Source organism: Hyperolius riggenbachi, chromosome 3 (genome assembly GCF_040937935.1).
Source record: "Hyperolius riggenbachi isolate aHypRig1 chromosome 3, aHypRig1.pri, whole genome shotgun sequence".
Taxonomy (NCBI): Eukaryota; Metazoa; Chordata; class Amphibia; order Anura; family Hyperoliidae; genus Hyperolius; species Hyperolius riggenbachi.
The window spans coordinates 120,036,503-120,056,331 of NC_090648.1; the positions used below are offsets into that span (position 1 = coordinate 120,036,503).

Consider the following 19,829-nt stretch of genomic DNA (forward strand, 5'->3'; position numbering starts at 1 on the left):
CTGATAGTGGGAGCCACCTGTGACTGCTGGCTGATATTGGGTGACTGCTGGTTGATATTGGGAGCCACCTGTGACTGCTGGCTGATATTGGGTGACTGCTGGCTGATAGTGGGAGCCACCTGTGACTGCTGGCTGATAGTGGGAGCCACCCGTGACTGCTGGCTGATATTGGGTGACTGCTGGCTGATATTGGGAGACACCTGTGACTGCTGGCTGATATTGGGTGACTGCTGGCTGATATTGGGAGACACCTGTGACTGCTGGCTGATATTGGGAGACACCTGTGACTGCTGTCTGATATTGGGTGACTGCTGGCTGATATTGGGAGACACCTGTGACTGCTGGTTGATATTGGGTGACTGCTGGCTGATATTGGGAGACACCTGTGACTGCTGGCTGATATTGGGAACCACCTGTGACTGCTGGCTGATATTGGGGCCACCTGTGACTGCTGGCTGATATTGGGGCCACCTGTGACTGCTGGCTGATATTGGGAACCACCTGTGACTGCTGACTGGTATTGGGAGACACCTGTTAATGCTGACTGATATTGGGGCCACCTGTGACTGCTGGCTGATACTGGGGCTACCTGTGACTGCTGGCTGATATTGGATGACTGCTGGCTGATAGTGGGATCCACCTGTGACTGCTGGCTGATATTGGGTGAATGCTGGCTGATAGTGGGAGCCACTTGTGACTGCTGGTTGATATTGGGAACCACCTGTGACTGCTGGCTGATACTGGGGCCACCTGTGACTGCTGGCTGATATTGGGAGCCACCTGTGACTGCTGGCTGATACTGGGGCCACCTGTGACTGCTGGCTGATATTGGGAACCACCTGTGACTGCTGGCTGATATTAGGAACCACCTGTGACTGCTGACTGATATTGGGAACCGCCTGTGACTGCTGGCTGATACTGGGGCCACCTGTGACTGCTGGCTGATATTGGGAACCACCTGTGACTGCTGGCTGATACTGGGGCCACCTGTGACTGCTGACTGATATTGGGAACCACCTGTGACTGCTGGCTGATACTGGGGCCACCTGTGACTGCTGGCTGATATTGGGAACCACCTGTGACTGCTGGCTGATACTGGGGCCACCTGTGACTCCTGGCTCATAGTGGGAGCCACCTGTGACTGCTGGCTGATATTGAGAGAGCCACCTGTGATTAATGGACAATATTGATAACCGCCTTTGCTCGCCGATATTGGGAGGCACCTATGACTGCTACCAAGACCACTTGTGACTGCTGGCCAAGGTGGTGGTAACCCTGTAAGTGCTTTAAGATTAAAGGGCTCTGTTATGGATATGGAACGCATCCTTCCCAGCTCCACTTCCTCCAAACTATTGTTCAATCACTAAGAGGGAGGTGTGGTTGGGGAGGTTTTATTCTCGGGGTTTGCTTCTTCACAGAGAGGAATCCAAAGGGTAGTAATAGTTGGATTAGTAATACTGTGGCCCTATTAGCAGATGCACATTACCCACAGAAGGCTCCCTTTTACAGCACAGTTGCCAGGGGGAAATGCCTCCCTGTACCCTGTCCCCTTTTTACCTGGCAAGCAATGCTGATTCCTTATGGTTGGTGTCAGTCTGTGGTTCTGCTGAAGGATACATGGCAGAAAAAATAGCAGGATCCCCGTATTGACTCATATTATGATCCCATTACAGCCATATTGATTTTGTTTGACAACCTCTGAGGGTCAAGTTGAAGAAGTGAAAATAAGAAAATCTTCAACCTGGAAACCCTGGAACATGTTTACCCATACCCACACAATACCAGTGTTGATCTTAACCTAGCGTTTTAGAGGAGGCTCCATCCGCTTATGAAGAAGAGCCATTACATCATCACTATAGCTTGGCCTCCAGTGGTCACTTCCGGGAGGGGGCGTGCCACATGTACCATTCTCTTTTCAGTTCTCATGCACCAGTCCCATTATTACAAAAATACTGTGCACTATCTATGATATAACGTCAATTATAGTAATGCAGGTGCTTTAACTTATCAGATTAATGGGGCCGCCAAAGTGAAGATCCAAGAACAGCCAACACTCCCAGAGTATCCAGATATTTAATCCATCATAAAGCCAAGATTTCCATATCAACACAAGCCTCTTTATAATGTTATAGCTTAATAAATAAGAATCTGCAGAGCTGGTGCACTCCCTGAAGCAAGGGGCAACGTTCTGCCAGCCGAATCAGTGAAAAACGGCGCCTAGCGCAAATGGTATAAAAATGGCGCCTCATAGACCTTTATTATAAAATGATATTTATCGTTTTTATGATTAAATAACGGCGCAGGATGTCTGTACGAAATTTTTCGTTTTAAACCTCTTCTTCTTGTTTATATTAACGTTATTTATAGTTTAAATTGTCATCGTCACATGCCATTGTAGAAGTTTTGTTTTATTTAATAATAGTGTTATACCTAATAGCCCTAACTAAACCGCCGCATTCCCGACGCTCTAATCTAACTAATTGCCCCCAAACTCCCCGGGGGGCAGTCCGGGCTTCGTTTCCCAGTGAGGCGGGGCTATGAGCAGCAGCCCCGCCTCACATGCGTCTGTCAGCGGCAGATCTCCGCCTCCACCCGCCCCTCTCAGTCTTCCTTCATTGAGAGGGGCGGGCGGAGGCGGAGATCCGCCGCTGACAGATGCATGTGAGGCGGGGCTGCTGCTCATAGCCCCGCCTCACTGGGAAACGAAGCCCGGATTGCCCCCCGGGGAGTTTGGGGGCAATTAGTTAGATTAGAGCGTCGGGAATGCGGCGGTTTAGTTAGGGCTATTAGGTATAATACTACTATTAAATAAAACAAAACTTTTACAATGGCATGTGACGATGACAATTGAAACTATAAATAATGTTGCTACTTATCCGTTAGCCGGGCGCATCCGGCAGGTGGCGCTATTGATGTTAATTCCAATCATAATTACTTCACGTCAACCTGTGAATGTAAACGCCGGATGCGCCCGGCTTAAACAGATCAAGCCGCCGGCTTGCTTCGTGAGTGTCTCGCTCTCCTTCCCTCTTGCCCTCTCTCGTATGAGCCTTGGGGAGGGGACATGCATGTCCCCCCAGAGTCGTTCGTCGCGGCATTGCGACAAACGACTCTGGGGGGACACGCATGTCCCCTCCCCAGTGTTCTATAGGAGAGAGGGCAAGAGGGGGAGAAGAGCGAGACACGAAGCAAGCCGGCGGCTTGATCTGTTTAAGCCGGGCGCATCCGGCGTTTACATTCACAGGTTGACGTGAAGTAATTATGATTGGAATTAAGATCAACAGCGCCACCTGCTGGATGCGCCCGGCTAACAGATAAGTACCATAATGTTTTATAAACAAGAAGAAGAGGTTTAAAATGAAAAACGATAAATATCGTTTTTAAACAAAATTTCGTTCATAAAATGGCGCCGTTGTTCGGCCGGCGCCATTTTTAACTGTACCCCTGCCAGCTGCTGCCAAATTCTGCAATACCTTTAAAATTCCTCTTTCACCTGCTGTGCTTTGATAATTACGAGGGTTGTGGTGGTCTGAAAGCAGTGGACTTATGATGGACTAAATATGTAAATACTACAGGAGAAAGACATGGCTGCTATGGGCCACTAACCTATCAGACCCATTTTAAACATAAATGGGTTGTGACTCATATGAATATAACTCTCTGGGTATGAGGAAGGTGGAAGATGAGTGGTAGGTAGCATGGTGCGATCATGTGGGGGTTTCTTGGATGTGGAACAGGAGTGGGGGGGGGGGGGGTTAGTGGGGTGATGGTGGGAATAAATGATATCAGATGAAGCACTCTCTGGGAGGATTGTGGCTATCTTGTTGCAGGACTCCTGAAGTTAAGGACACCCATAAATGAGTATGGAGGGGGATTTGGGAGATGTAATCATGGCACCTGGAAAAAAGGGTGCTGTATATTGCGGCTAGTAGAATATTAGTAAAATTACCGATATTCTACTACTTAATTCCAATAGACAAATATCAGTAATATTTAACTGAACCCAACTCTCACACAGAACTCTACCTCTACTGATACCTCACCCTTAACCCACCCTTTACCGATGCCTAACCCTTAATCCTTCCCCACGGTGGTACTCGCCAGTGGTGCCTAACCGGGTGTTTCCTAACCCTTAAACCACCCAATTTGCATAGCGGATAGCAGCAATCCTTCCTGCCACCTAGCCCTGACCTCCTAATCCCAGTTACTGAATCTGACTTTCCCCTACTCTATCAGCTTATGTTAAACTTCCTAAATTAGCTCCTAACCACTAACTCTAGCGTGAACTTACCTTCTGTCATCTTCATGGAATGCTCGAGTGTTTGGTGTGCAATTACCAAGCAGGTAAAAAGGCGGCAATGTTAAATGCCGCAATTAGCAGCTATAGAAGGTAATTTGGGTGCCCAGTGCAGCCTGATAAAATAGCAGGCACTAGCCGCTTACAGACGTTATTTACCATTTATAGCCGCTTCGCTTGGCTTTTAACGTTGCTGCCTATGGTGGCAAAAATATTGGTGGTAAGGAGGCAGGGTCTTTAGTGTTAGGATTGTGTGTGTGTGTGTGGGGGGGGGGGGGTGTTTAGGGGTTAAGGTCTGGCACCACAGAGGGTTAAACTTAGGCACAGGGGGGGAATTTAAGTTAGGCACCACTGGGGAGTAGGGGTTTTAAGATTTGGTATCACTGGGGGAAGGGGGTCTTAGGGTTAAACATTGGTAGAGGGAGGATCCTGTGTGTGAGTAGGGTTAGGTCATAGGGTTGGGTCATAGTAATATTATACTATCGAAATTAAGTAGTAGAATATCAGTGTACAGATATTCTGCTAGGACCTATCTCCAGTGCCCTTTGTTACATGTACACAGAGTATTACAGTATATAGCTCGCCCATAGAATTTACTGAATGCTAGCGCACAAATATTCCAGCTGGCACAAAGGACCCAGGGGCGTAGCAATAGGGGGTGCAGAGGTAGCGACCGCATCGGGGCCCTTGGGCCAGTGGGGCCCCGAAGGGCCCTCCCTGAACTTCAGTATTAGCTCTCTATTGGCCCTTTGCTCATAATAATCACTTCTATAGATACTTTGAATAGTGGTAATTATTAATAAGCTGCTCCCCATCCCCTCTGACACTGTAGTTGCCATTGGCAGGTTTTGGTGCACCGCATCAACTGTTATGTATAGAGTGCTAGGGGGGCCCCATTGTAAAATTTGCATCGGGGCCCACAGATCCTTAGCTACGCCACTGAAAGGACCCGCATATAGCATGTATTGTTCACTGGCTCTATAGCAGTGGGCCACTTCCCTGGCTCTATAAAAGGCTGCTTTAGGGGGTACTGCTCCTCCAAGTGTCCAGAATTAAATGAGAAATCAATCCTTATTTTCTCCACTGGAAATGATTTCAAGTAAATACAGATAGCACTGCTGTACTTTATTGTCCATAAAGCAAGACAGAATATGCTGGCGCTATATAAATAAATGGATCAAATAATTTGCTACAATGTAACATCAGCATTTACCCAGAATGTTAATGCAGGTCTCCCAGGAACCAAATCCCAATGTGAGTGATGGAAACAAATACGCTTAATGAGGTTAAAGACACCAGAGATAAACTCGGTGTTAGCTGGGTAATAAATTGAACTAGACATAATACACCATGAAATGGAAAGATTATAGGATAGACAGAATAAGTCAATCGGTCTATTGGTAATTTGATTCATTGTCGGGAACACTATAGGGGAAACGCAGTACATTGATCTATAGCAAAGAACAGCAGTTATGTGATAAAGTTATTTAATGCAGCTGATACAGTGATGGCATAGTGCAAGCATATGAGAGTGGCATTGGAGATCTATAGGTATAAAACAACATAGCAGAGGTGCGGGTGCCTATCCCACACTGGAATGGATATATGTTAAAGGACAACTATTGTGAAGAATAGTAACATGTAAAATACATAGGGCTTGATTCATTAACCACTTGAGGACTGCATAAACCCCCCTAAAGACCAGGCTAATTATTGCTAAATTGGCCACTGCAGCTTTAAGGCAAAGCTGCAGGGCCGCACAATATAGCACACGAGTGATTCCCCCTTTTCCCTCACCAACAGAGATTTTTTTATATAAATACTTATTTTATTTATTTTTTAATAAATTTTGCTTTTTTTTATTTATTTTCCCCTGCTCGATCCCTCCCTCCCCAATCAGGGTGATCAGCTGTCATAGGCTTCAGCGTCGCAAGGCCAATTCCTAAGAGATTTCCTTCTGAAATCAACTGGGAATCTGCCTGCGGTGTATGGGCAGGCAACAGATCTCTCTCTGATCAGATATATGCAGACAATACACAACTGTACTTCTTGGCCACAGACCTTAAGTCCCTCCTCACACGTGTCCCTGACTGCTTGTCTGCTATATCCTGCTTCATGTCCTCTCGCTTCCTAAAACAGAACTAATCATTTTTCCACCTTCTCTGTCCACCTCTGCCTGAAATAACAGTAAATGTTAACACTCCCATAACTTCAGTTCTTAAAGAAAACCTGTAACATCAACAAGTTCTCCTGGGGGGTACTCACCTTGGGAGGGGGAAGCCTCAGGGTCCCAATGAGGCTTCCCACGCCATCCTCCGTCCCTTGGGGGTCTCGCTGCAGCCCTCCGAACAGCGGCGATGTAAATATTAACCTTCCCGGCTCCTGCACAGGCGCTGTGGCGGCTCTTGGCTCCGAAATAAGCGGAAATACCCGATCGCCGTCGGGTCTGCTCTACTGCGCAGACGTAAGTGTCCGGCGCCTGCGCGGTAGAGCGGACCCGACTGAAATCGGGTATTTCCGTCTACCTCGGAGCCGAAAGCCGCAACAGCGCCCCCGCTGGAGCCTGGAAAGGTAAATATTGAACAAGCTGAAGGATTTGTCGGGCCGCTGTTCGGAGGGCTGCAGCAAGACCCCTGTGGGACAGAGGACGGCGTGGGAAACCTCATTGGGATCCTGAGGCTTACCCCTCCCGAGGTGAGTACCTCCCAGGGGATCTTTTTGATGTTACCGTGTCTCTTTAAAGCATGGTGCTTGGGGGTAATATTTGACTCCTCTCTCTCTTTTATTCCTTGTGTTCACTTCCTAACCAGCTTCTGCCATCTCCAATTCAAAAATCTATCTCGCATCTGACCTTTTCTCACTCAAGACACAACTAAAATGTTACTACATGTTAATACATGCTCTTATAATTACTCATCTGGACTATTGTAACATACTACTTAGTGGACTACCTTCTAACAGACTGGCCCCGCTGTAGTCAGTACTGAACTCAGCTGCTTGTCTCATTCATCTTTCTTCTCGATCTTCCTCTGCTGCCCCTCTCTGTCAAGCTCTTCATTGGCTGCCAATTAAGCAGAGGATCCAGTTCAAACTCTTAACCCTGACCTACAAAGCTCTCCACAATCTCTCTTCCCTGTACATCTCCTCACTAACTTTCAGATACCAACCCAATCACAATCTCAGATCTGCACATGACCTTCTGTTGTCCTCCTCTAGGATTATCTCCTCGCGTTCACGCATACAAGCGTATGCCCTCTTCTGGAATGCCCTCCCACAAAACCTCCATCGCTTTCCAACCTTGTTACCTTTAAAAGGTCACTAAAACGAACTTGTTCTGACAAGCATACGCTCTACCTTAAGCCTCTTCCCCTTTGTCCTAAGACCAAGTTGCACTCCTACTAGATATCCTAAAACACACTGCTGTGTTGGTTGTATACTACCCCTCCTCTTGTCCCCCCCCCCCTTTCCCTTTAGATTGTAAGCTCGCAAGGGCAGGGCCCTCTCCCCCTTTTGAGTCCTGGAAATCATTATATATTTTTTTAATCATGTTACTTTTATTACAATAATTACCAATTCTGTATCTTATATTGTGTATTTTGTATTGTATTTGTATTTTGTCACTAATTATGTATTTTGTGTATTGGTGTACACCATTGTCTGTATGATTATGTACCCCATGTTTGTTTCTTACTTTGTACAGTGCCACAGAATATGTTGGCACTTTATAAATCAATCAATAATAATAATTAGATCAGAGAGAGATCTGTCTCTTGGTCAGTTTTTCCATACATTGTCTGATTTATGAGCACCTTAAGAGTAATCACTTCCATGTACCACAAAGGGGCAAACAAATTCAATGATTGTAGTTGCCTTATGGCCCATACTCACGGGCTACAATTGTCTCCGCAATATGCGGCGCGCGCGTGTTGTGGCGACAGGTCGCCCGTGAGTATGCGGCGTTGCACGGGCGCGCACCCCGAACTGTCGCCCGTCGCTGATGGCGCCAGGCGATTGGCGCGGTCAATCGCCTGGCGACAGTCGCCGCCGCAACTCCACCGCAACTGTCGCTAGTCCGCGTGAGTACGCGGACTAGCAACAGCAACATAATTGCAAATAGACGGCGCTTCCGGCGGGGGGAGGGACAACAGCGACAGCTTCCACCGCATCAGTTGCCAGGTCCCTCCGCCGTGTGTATGCGGAGGGACTTGGCGACGAGCTGTCGCCGGCATGTCGCGCACACGCTCCCGTGTGCTAGCGACATGCCAAAAAGTTGCCCGTGAGTATGGGCCATTAGGCACTACCAGTTAGACGGGGCACCAAAGAATATTGCTAGGAACACTGTTCTTTATGGAATTACTATGCAGTAACACTGGTTGAATGTATATGATATTGGATGGAACTGTGATGTAAGTACAGGGTAAACATTTCAGAGTATGCTATGACATCTAGCCAGACCAGTGATTTTTATTTTTAAATTCCTAAATCAACATTCTGATTAACATAACAAAGGTGACACAAATAGAATAAAATAGTGTTACAATTGATATTAGTTTGTTAATTTCATAAATGTTTTCAACATGCTTGTTGTCTCACCGCCACCAAATTTCTAGAATATTTTCCGTATAGTATAACTATGTAATGGTCTGTTAGCATGCACAATGCAGAGCAAAATGTACCAGATAATTTTGTGTAGGAGTCTAATGCTGGGCATACATGGATAGATTCTTGTTATCAATCGAGCCACTGATGGCTCAATTGATCATTTCTGACAGGTCCAATTGCCCGCCGGATCGATTCCCCGCTCGATACCCGTGGGCGGACAATAGCGGAAAACGAGTGGAAGATAAGTAAGCGCCCGCGGGGACGAGCGGGAATTGATCCAGGCACTAGCGGGGACGCGGCGGGAGTCGATCCGGCGGCTAATCGAGCCGCAGAATCTATCCGTGTATGCCCAGCATAATACCTGCTCCTGACCTTTTCTGTCTCTAGCCAGTAGTCTTTTGACAAATAAGTTATTTATTAATGGAAGTAAATGCTCAAACATGCTTTAAAGGACATCTGAAGTGAGAGGTATATGGAGGCTGCCATATTTATTTTCTTATTAAGCAATACCAGTTGCCTAGCACAGTTCTGCTGGTCTATTTGGCTGCAGAAGTGTCTGAATAACACCAGAAACAGGCATGCAACTAATCTTGTCAGATCTGACCATAATGTCAGAAACATCTGATGTGCTGCATGCTTGATCAGGGTTTATGGCTTAAAGGATTAAGAGCAGAGGATCAGCAGGATAGCCAGGAAACTGGTATTGCTTAACCTCCCTGCCGTTCTAAAAATGTGCTGCGCACGGCAGGGAGGGTGTTTTTTTGCATATTTTTTTTCTTTTTAGCATGTAGCTAGCCTAGCGCTAGCTACATGCTTACCCCCTCCCTGCGGCATCACCCCGTATGCGCCGATCGCCGCCGGCGCATATGCCCATCCGGAAATCCCGCTCTGAACGGGATTTCCATGAGGGCTTTCCCCATCGCCATGGCGACGGGCGCGATGACGTCACTGACATCATCGACGTCGTGACGTCAGAGGGAGTCCCGATCCACCCCTCAGCACTGCCTGGCACTAATTGGCCAGGCAGCGCATGCGTCTCGGGGGGGGCACCCTCTGATGCAGCGGGTAGCGGCGAATCGCGCGGAGCGGCGGCGATCGTAAGTTAAACGCAGCTAGCAAAGTGTATAGAAAAAAATTATGCAAATCGGCCCAGCAGGGCCTGAGGAATCCTCCGCGGCAAGTTACCCCGAGCTGAGATCGGGATAACCGGCAAGGAGGTTAAAAGGAAATACATATGGCAGCCTCCATATCCCTCTCACTTCAGTTGTCCTTTGAATACAGAATACAGCTTTTCCTCTGTGTATAAGTGTTTGCTGTGAGCCACTGGATTCTTCCAGGTGTTGAAAATGAGTAACAGGAACTCATGCTTTATGTATCCTGTACATGCAGGAAGATGAGACGTTCTAAGTAGTGTTGGGCGAACATCTAGATGTTCGGGTTCGGGCCGAACAGGCCGAACATGGCCGCGATGTTCGGGTGTTCGACCCGAACTCCGAACATAATGGAAGTCAATGGGGACCCGAACTTTTGTGCTTTGTAAAGCCTCCTTACATGCTACATACCCCAAATTTACAGGGTATGTGCACCTTGGGAGTGGGTACAAGAGGAAAAAAAAATTAGCAAAAAGAGCTTATAGTTTTTGAGAAAATCGATTTTAAAGTTTCAAAGGGAAAACTGTCTTTTAAATGCGGGACATGTCTGTTTTCTTTGCACAGGTAACATGCTTTTTGTCGGCATGCAGTCATAAATGTAATACATATAAGAGGTTCCAGGAAAAGGGACCGGTAACGCTAACCCAGCAGCAGCACACGTGATGGAACAGGAGGAGGGTGGCGCAGGAGGAGAAGGCCACGCTTTGAGACACAACAACCCAGGCCTTGCATGAGGACAAGAAGCGTGCGGATAGCAATTTGCATTTTGTCGCCATGCAGTCATAAATGTAATACAGATGAGAGGTTCAATAAACAGGGACCGGAAACGCTAACCCATCACAGATGTTCATTGTTCATGTTACTTGGTTGGGGTCCGGGAGTGTTGCGTAGTCGTTTCCAATCCAGGATTGATTCATTTTAATTTGAGTCAGACGGTCTGCATTTTCTGTGGAGAGGCGGATACGCCGCCGATCTGTGACGATGCCTCCGGCAGCACTGAAACAGCGTTCCGACATAACGCTGGCTGCCGGGCAAGCCAGCACCTCTATTGCGTACATTGCCAGTTTGTGCCAGGTGTCTAGCTTCGATACCCAATAGTTGAAGGGTGCAGATGGATTGTTCAACACAGCTACGCCATCTGACATGTAGTCCTTGACCATCTTCTCCAGGCGATCGGTGTTGGAGGTGGATCTGCACGCTTGCTGTTCTGTGTGCTGCTGCATGGGTGTCAGAAAATTTTCCCACTCCAAGGACACTGCCGATACCATTCCCTTTTGGGCACTAGCTGCGGCTTGTGTTGTTTGCTGCCCTCCTGGTCGTCCTGGGTTTGCGGAAGTCAGTCTGTCGGCGTACAACTGGCTAGAGGAGGGGGAGGATGTCAATCTCCTCTCTAAAGTCTCCACAAGGGCCTGCTGGTATTCTTCCATTTTGACCTGTCTGGCTCTTTCTTCAAGCAGTTTTGGAACATTGTGTTTGTACCGTGGATCCAGAAGGGTATAAACCCAGTAATTGGTGTTTGGTGTCCAGAATGCGCACAATGCATGGGTCGCGTTCAATGCAGTCCTAGGCCGAAGAGGTCATAGCCTAGGGTCACAAAACCTGTTTATTTGGGCAATTTCAATGGTGGCGAGTCTGACGTACATAAATCGCAGCAATGGCCGTTAGCAACGTCTGAATCTCACGAAATGTCTCATGCAGGTAGAAGACATATTGTTAGACTTGGGCTCCAAAGATGGGTTCCCTACATCTCTGCAAACCAGAATTACAGGGCTCCAAATTTGGTAAAATCCCCCATAGGCTTTCATTGGGCCTCCTATTTACAGTTCCAAAATCTCACATCTTTTCAAAGGGCAATTACTCAGCAGTACCAAATTTTCTAGCATTGTAGGGACCCTTAGGAGGAACATGACTGGTGAGTTTCGGGCCCCTAGGCCGAAGAGGTCATAGCCTAGGGTCACAAAAACCTGTTTATTTGGGCTATTTCAATGGTAGTGATGGTGGCGTACATAAATCTCAGCAATGGCCGTTAGCAAAGTCTGAATCTCACGAAATGTCTCATGCAGGTAGAAGACATATTGTTAGACTTGGATTCCAAAGATGGGGTCCCTACATCTCTGCAAACCAGAGTTACAGGGGTCCAAAATTGGTAAAATCCCCCATAGGATTGCATTGCCTCCCTATTTCACTTTCCAAAATCTCACATCTTTTCAAAGGGCAATGGCTCAGCAGTACCAAATTTTCTAGCATTGTAGGGACCCTTAGGGGGAACATGACTGGTGAGTTTCGGGCCCCTAGGCCGAAGAGGTCATAGCCTAGGGTCACAAAAACCTGTTTATTTGGGCTATTTCAATGGTAGTGATGGTGGCGTACATAAATCTCAGCAATGTCCGTTAGCAAAGTCTGAATCTCACGAAATGTCTCATGCAGGTAGAAGACATATTGTTAGACTTGGATTCCAAAGATGGGGTCCCTACATCTCTGCAAACCAGAGTTACAGGGGTCCAAAATTGGTAAAATCCCCCATAGGATTGCATTGCCTCCCTATTTCACTTTCCAAAATCTCACATCTTTTCAAAGGGCAATGGCTCAGCAGTACCAAATTTTCTAGCATTGTAGGGACCCTTAGGGGGATCATGACTGGTGAGTTTTGCCACTGCTGACTGATCCATTGCCCTTTGAAATGGTGTGAGATTTTGGAACGGTAAATAGGAGGCCCAATGAAATCCTATGGGGGATTTTACCAATTTTGGACCCCTGTAACTCTGGTTTGCAGAGATGTAGGGACCCCATCTTTGGAATCCAAGTCTAACAATATGTCTTCTACCTGCATGAGACATTTCGTGAGATTCAGACTTTGCTAACGGCCATTGCTGCGATTTATGTACGCCACCATCACTACCATTGAAATAGCCCAAATAAACAGGTTTTTGTGACCCTAGGCTATGACCTCTTCGGCCTAGGGGCTCGAAACTCACCAGTCATGTTCCCCCTAAGGGTCCCTACAATGCTAGAAAATTTGCCACTGCTGAGTAATTGCCCTTTGAAAAGATGTGAGATTTTGGAACTGTAAATAGGAGGCCCAATGAAAGCCTATGGGGGATTTTACCAAATTTGGAGCCCTGTAACTCTGGTTTGCAGAGATGTAGGGACCCCATCTTTGGAGCCCAAGTCTAACAATATGTCTTCTACCTGCATGAGACATTTCGTGAGATTCAGACGTTGCTAACGGCCATTGCTGCGATTTATGTACGTCAGACTCGCCACCATTGAAATTGCCCAAATAAACAGGTTTTGTGACCCTAGGCTATGACCTCTTCGGCCTAGGACTGCATTGAACGCGACCCACGCATTGTGCGCAATCTGGACAACACCAATTACTGGGTTTATACCCTTCTGGATCCACGGTACAAACACAATGTTCCAAAACTGCTTGAAGAAAGAGCCAGACAGGTCAAAATGGAAGAATACCAGCAGGCCCTTGTGGAGACTTTAGAGAGGAGATTGACATCCTCCCCCTCCTCTAGCCAGTTGTACGCCGACAGACTGACTTCCGCAAACCCAGGACGACCAGGAGGGCAGCAAACAACACAAGCCGCAGCTAGTGCCCAAAAGGGAATGGTATCGGCAGTGTCCTTGGAGTGGGAAAATTTTCTGACACCCATGCAGCAGCACACAGAACAGCAAGCGTGCAGATCCACCTCCAACACCGATCGCCTGGAGAAGATGGTCAAGGACTACATGTCAGATGGCGTAGCTGTGTTGAACAATCCATCTGCACCCTTCAACTATTGGGTATCGAAGCTAGACACCTGGCACAAACTGGCAATGTACGCAATAGAGGTGCTGGCTTGCCCGGCAGCCAGCGTTATGTCGGAACGCTGTTTCAGTGCTGCCGGAGGCATCGTCACAGATCGGCGGCGTATCCGCCTCTCCACAGAAAATGCAGACCGTCTGACTCAAATTAAAATGAATCAATCCTGGATTGGAAACGACTACGCAACACTCCCGGACCCCAACCAAGTAACATGAACAATGAACATCTGTGATGGGTTAGCGTTTCCGGTCCCTGTTTATTGAACCTCTCATCTGTATTACATTTATGACTGCATGGCGACAAAATGCAAATTGCTATCCGCACGCTTCTTGTCCTCATGCAAGGCCTGGGTTGTTGTGTCTCAAAGCGTGGCCTTCTCCTCCTGCGCCACCCTCCTCCTGTTCCATCACGTGTGCTGCTGCTGGGTTAGCGTTACCGGTCCCTTTTCCTGGAACCTCTTATATGTATTACATTTATGACTGCATGCCGACAAAAAGCATGTTACCTGTGCAAAGAAAACAGACATTTCCCGCATTTAAAAGACAGTTTTCCCTTTGAAACTTTAAAATCGATTTTCTCAAAAACTATAAGCTCTTTTTGCTAAAAAATTTGTTCCTCTTGTACCCACTCCCAAGGTGCACATACCCTGTAAATTTGGGGTATGTAGCATATAAGGAGGCTTTACAAAGCACGAAAGTTCGGGTCCCCATTGACTTCCATTATGTTCGGAGTTCGGCCATGTTCGGCCCGAACCCGAACATCTAGATGTTCGCCCAACACTACACGTGACCCGTTCGGCCAATCACAGCGCTAGCCGAACGTTCGGGTAACGTTCGGCCATGCGCTCTTAGTTCGGCCATATGGCCGAACAGTTTGGCCGAACACCGTCAGGTCTTCGGCCGAACCCGAACATCACCCGAACAGGGTGATGTTCTGCAGAGCCCGAACAGTGGCGAACACTGTTCGCCCAACACTAGTTCTAAGCAGTCTACACTGAATACTGTATTCCACACTTGCAAAGAAATGCAACTTGAGTATACAGTTCTGGGGAATTCATAGCAGACTGCAAATTTAATAATAAATATGGCAGCCTCCATATCCCTCTCGCTTCAGTTGTCCTTTAAAGCGGTATTGTCACCATAAAAATCAAATTTCAACAGCAACTGGTCTGAGTGTATTAAGTGATAAAGATGCTAATCCTGCATTCAAAACTTTTCAAAACTTTTTCTGCTGTTATGGTTTGGGGTTATCACATACATTAGGAGAACTGGCCCTTTAATAGCCATTGCCATTCAGTTGCATGCTGGGAGTTCTTTTTATCTATATTATATTCCTCCTTGTAACGATCGGTGTAACACAGAGAGGATCCGATTATCGGTGATCTGCAGTATCACCGAGAATCAGATATATCTCTAACCTCTGGACACCTGGGTAATATGAGTGTTTGGTGCAACAGTAATACTTTGAGGAGAGCACCCGTATAGAGGGTGCAAGGCAGTAAGAGATACTGCCCAAAGAACAGGCTCCTTCCAATGGCCTGAGGTTCCCCAAGGGGAGGAGTCAGGCTGAGAGTGGGAAGGACCAGAGTGTGAGTGACACCAATGGTGGAGTGTCACTGACAGATCTGTGAACTATCTCTAAACAGAGGAGATAGTTCTCAAGGTCGGACAAGCCAGGTCGGCAACAGACAGACAGATCAGATACAGAGACAAGAGACTGATTCGGAATCCTAAGGCAGGCAAGGTTTGGCAACGGAGAATCAGATATAGCGAAGTACCAAATTAGAGATCAGAAGAATGGTCAGGAAAGCAGGAGGTCATAACAAATAATCAAACAATGCCTAGTCTTAGGTGTGAGCTCCTTGATCATCAACACCCTGGAACTAGTCTGAATATGACAAGATGGTAACGCTAATTCCTAGTCTTGGGTGTGAGCTCCGTAGTCATCAACACCCTGGAACTAGTCTGAAGAATAACACAGATAATATGCAGTATTCCTAGTCTGGGATGTGAGGTCCGTGATCATCAACACCCTGGAACTGGTCTAGAGAATAGCACAGATGAGATACAGAATTCCTAGTCTGGCGTGTGAGGTCCGTGATGATCAACACCCTGGAACTGGTCTAGAGAATAACACAGATGATATACAGAATTCCTAGTCTGGGGTGTGAGGTCCGTGATCATCAACACCTTGGAACTGGTCTAGAGAATAACACAGATTCTGACAAAAAGGTCTGAGTGCTTCCACGTAGTGATCGCAACGACAGACACCAGAGAAATGACCAGCACCCAGTATATATACTATAGCGCTCTCCAGCGCCTCCCCTAAGTGCTGGACCAATGAGAACTGATAGAATTGTCAGCTGACCGGCTTGGTCAGCTGACTCCCTTCTGGTTGTCATAAAAGCTCTGCCTCTCAGCGCGCGCGCGCGTCCTTCTGAACCTGTGTGGACTATCAGTCCTAGCCACACCAGACATGTGTTGTAACCCATCCGCTGTGCTGGACGCGGAACCAGCCGCACCGCTATCAGAGCATGCGGCGGCTTCTCCGCGTTCAGCCATACTGACAGATGTAGGCCTATGCGTGCAAACCGCCGCGTCGGACGCGGAATCCGCCGCCTTGTTCTCAGGACATGCGGCGGTTTCTCCGCGTTCAGTCATGCTAGCAGATGCAGGCCCACGCGCGCAACCTGCCGCGTTGGACGCGGAATCAGCCGCCTTGCTCTGAGCACCCGCGGCGGCTTTTCCGCGTTTTCTCACACTCCTCTTCCATTTATTTCCCTGCCTAGCTGCTTATCAGAAACATCCTCTGATTACTTGTGCTTACAAGCAAGGCTGAGGTGACTCAGTGATTGGATGTGTAAATAAAAAAAAGACAGTGAAGTTGCTAGTATACACCTCAGTGGGAGTGTATGAAGACTCTGGGAGGAGGGCAGCTAATGAATACACAATGAGCAAGAGAAGGGAGGGGGGAAAACAAGAGTCAGGGAGGATATGATGTCAGCATTAGCTTGGCAAGATGGCCACTGCCTACAATAGGATTTTCTGCTTTTCATTTATAAAATTCACAGGAATCATTACGTGGATAACACAATACATCTTTTATGTAAGTAGAAGTAGTATTTATCTACTTAAATATGTGTTTTTTATTTCTGGGTTAGCATGGGTGTCGCTTGTTCTTTAAGGTGAGACTGTCAGCACTGGAAGGATGACAATTCTATGGCAGTAAGGGCTGGGAAGGGGCCTGCTTTCAGATAGGGATGGTCAGTAAGATGCTCATAATTCTGGGTTGATGCAAAGACTATGCAGTTTAGAATGGGCCAATAATTTATCTATTTCTAAGTCGCATTAATTTGCGTAAGGCAGGGAACACACTTGACTGTTTTCGTACACGTTTTCTGCACAGAAAAACTGAGAACTCATGTTAATCAATGGGCTAGTACACACTTAATATTTTGTTCGCGCGCAGAAAAAAAACTGACATTCTGCATCATGACTCTGCACATTTTGTCAGTTTTTTGTATCAATTACATCAACTGGTGTGAAAAAGGCGCACGTTTTCCTGCATAGAGACACACTTGGTGTGCAGAAAAAGTATGCAGGAAAACGCGCGCAGAAAACTGAAAGACAAGTGTGTTCCCTGCCTAAAGGTAGCATAAAAATGATATCAACTCAGATCGCAATCTACTCAAGATTAGGGATGGTCCTACTTAGGACTCATGGAGAGGCATATGAGGCATTTGTAAGGCTCTGATTTGCTAGTCATGATCATGTGCTAAACCCAGGGGCGCCGCGAGGCATAAAGCGAACCAAGCGGCCGCTTGGGGCCTCAAGATCGTAGGGGCCTCAGCGGCTCAGTGACGTCGGCGTGACGTCACTGTTTTCCCGCAGCCCCGCGGGGCTGGCAGAGCAGGGCAGGGCTACGGGAAGATGGCCGCCGCCGAAGCCCTGCTCTGGAGACTATTTATGCCTCCAGTACAGGGCTTCGGGTGGCCATCTTCCCGTAGCCCTGCATTCAATCAGCACGGGAGATTGGAGGAGGGAGGGAGCTCCGTGGGAACTGCGCGCCAGCCGGCCGGGAGACGGGGAGAGAAGACTTCTGCCAGTGCCAGGTGAGTAAATTCTTTTCTTTTTGCAGCTCTGAAAATGTGCCCTAATTGCGTTTGATTTCTGCTGAACTGTGCCCTAATTGTGTTTGATTTCTGCTGAACTGTGCCCTAATTGTGTTTGATTTCTGCTGAACTGTGCCCTAATTGTGTTTGACTTCTGCTGAACTGTGCCCTCATTGTGTTTGATTTCTGCTGAACTGTGCCCTAATTGCGTTTGATTTCTGCTGAAAATGTGCCCTAATTGTGTTTGATTTCTGCTGAAAATGTGCCCTAATTGCGTTTGATATCTGCTGAAAATGTGCCCTAATTGCGTTTGATTTCTGCTGAACTGTGCCCTAATTGCATTTGATTTCTGCTGAAAATGTGCCCTAATTGCGTTTGATTTCTGCTGAAAATGTGCCCTAATTGCGTTTGATTTCTGCTGAAAATGTGCCCTAATTGCGTTTGATTTCAGCTGAAAATGTGCCCAAATTGCGTTTGATTTCTGCTGAAAATGTGCCCAAATTGCGTTTGATTTCTGCTGAAATGTGACCCAAATTGCGTTTGATTTCTGCTGAAAATGTGCCCAAATTGCGTTTGATTTCTGCTGAAAATGTGCCCTAATTGCGTTTGATTTCTGCTGAAAATGTGCCCAAATTGAGTTTGATTTCTGCTGAAATGTGGTCCTAATTGCGTTTGATTTCTGCTGAAAATGTGCCATAATTGCGTTTGATTTCTGCTGAAAATGTGCCCAAATTGCGTTTGATTTCTGCTGAAATGTGGCCCAAATTGCGTTTGATTTCTGCTGAAAATGTGCCCAAAATGCGTTTGATTTCTGCTGAAAATGTGCCCTAATTGCGTTTGATTTCTGCTGAAAATGTGCCCAAATTGCGTTTGATTTCTGCTGAAATGTGGCCCTAATTGCGTTTGATTTCTGCTGAAAATGTGCCATAATTGTGTTTGATTTCTGCTGAAAATGTGCCCAAATTGCATTTGATTTCTGCTGAAATGTGGCCCAAATTGCGTTTGATTTCTGCTGAAATGTGGCCCAAATTGCGCTTGATTTCTGCTGAAATGTGGCCCAAATTGCGTTTTTATTTTCTGGTGTCTGGGGTAACTGTTGCTGCATTTATTATTTAATGGTCATAGTTGGCTATATTTGCTGTGCTACGGTTAAGCTCCGCCCATACAATGTCATGGCCAAATCCATCTTTCGGCGTGGCGCGCTGCGCGCGCCTCAATCACCCCCACATCCATTTTCCCCGCAAACAGCCCCGCCCCAATCCGCCCTCCAGCTCCACCCACATGTCATGGCCACCCCCACTTATGCGGGATAGCCACACCCATTTTTCGTCGCGGCGCGCAGGATAGGACCACTTCCTACAGTCCGCTTGGGGCCACAAAAACCTTAGCTGCACCCCTGGCTAAACCAGGAAGTCATAACAGCAAATCAGAAGAACCTTACCAATCTTTCAGCAGCTCCTAAGCATTGCCATCCCTACTCAAGATATTACAATCATAACTTGCTTTGTTTGCCTTGAGAATGTGTTTGAATGATTTTATAGTAGAGTATTATAATAATAAGTAGATTGTAGAAGATGTGACTGTATAATCCTATTTTGCAGATAGCAGTGACAGCGAGATGGAGTTATCAACAGTGCGTCACCAGCCAGAGGGACTGGATCAGCTGCAGGCTGTCACTAAATTTACAAAGAAGGAACTTCAGTCCCTGTACAGAGGATTTAAAAACGTGAGCATTGGAGGTGGCAATAGTGACTATGAAGGCATGTGCAAAATGGAGGGCACTTTCTGTATATGCATGTTGTACAAATATGGTGTCAAGCAGAGGTGTGTTCCCATGTTAGCTGTATGGAGAAT

The 19,829-nt window shown here is 47.0% G+C and overlaps 1 protein-coding gene across 2 annotated transcripts in view; it reads left to right on the plus strand.

The window, feature by feature from the left end:
* The window catches only part of KCNIP3 (potassium voltage-gated channel interacting protein 3), a 206,795-nt gene that overhangs the window by 146,610 nt on the left and 40,356 nt on the right, over nucleotides 1–19,829 (plus strand). For both annotated transcript variants that reach the window (XM_068274835.1, XM_068274836.1), the window contains exon 3: nucleotides 19,577–19,701. In XM_068274835.1, coding sequence (XP_068130936.1) covers nucleotides 19,577–19,701 — 125 coding nt within the window. The remainder of the gene's footprint in view (nucleotides 1–19,576; nucleotides 19,702–19,829) is intronic.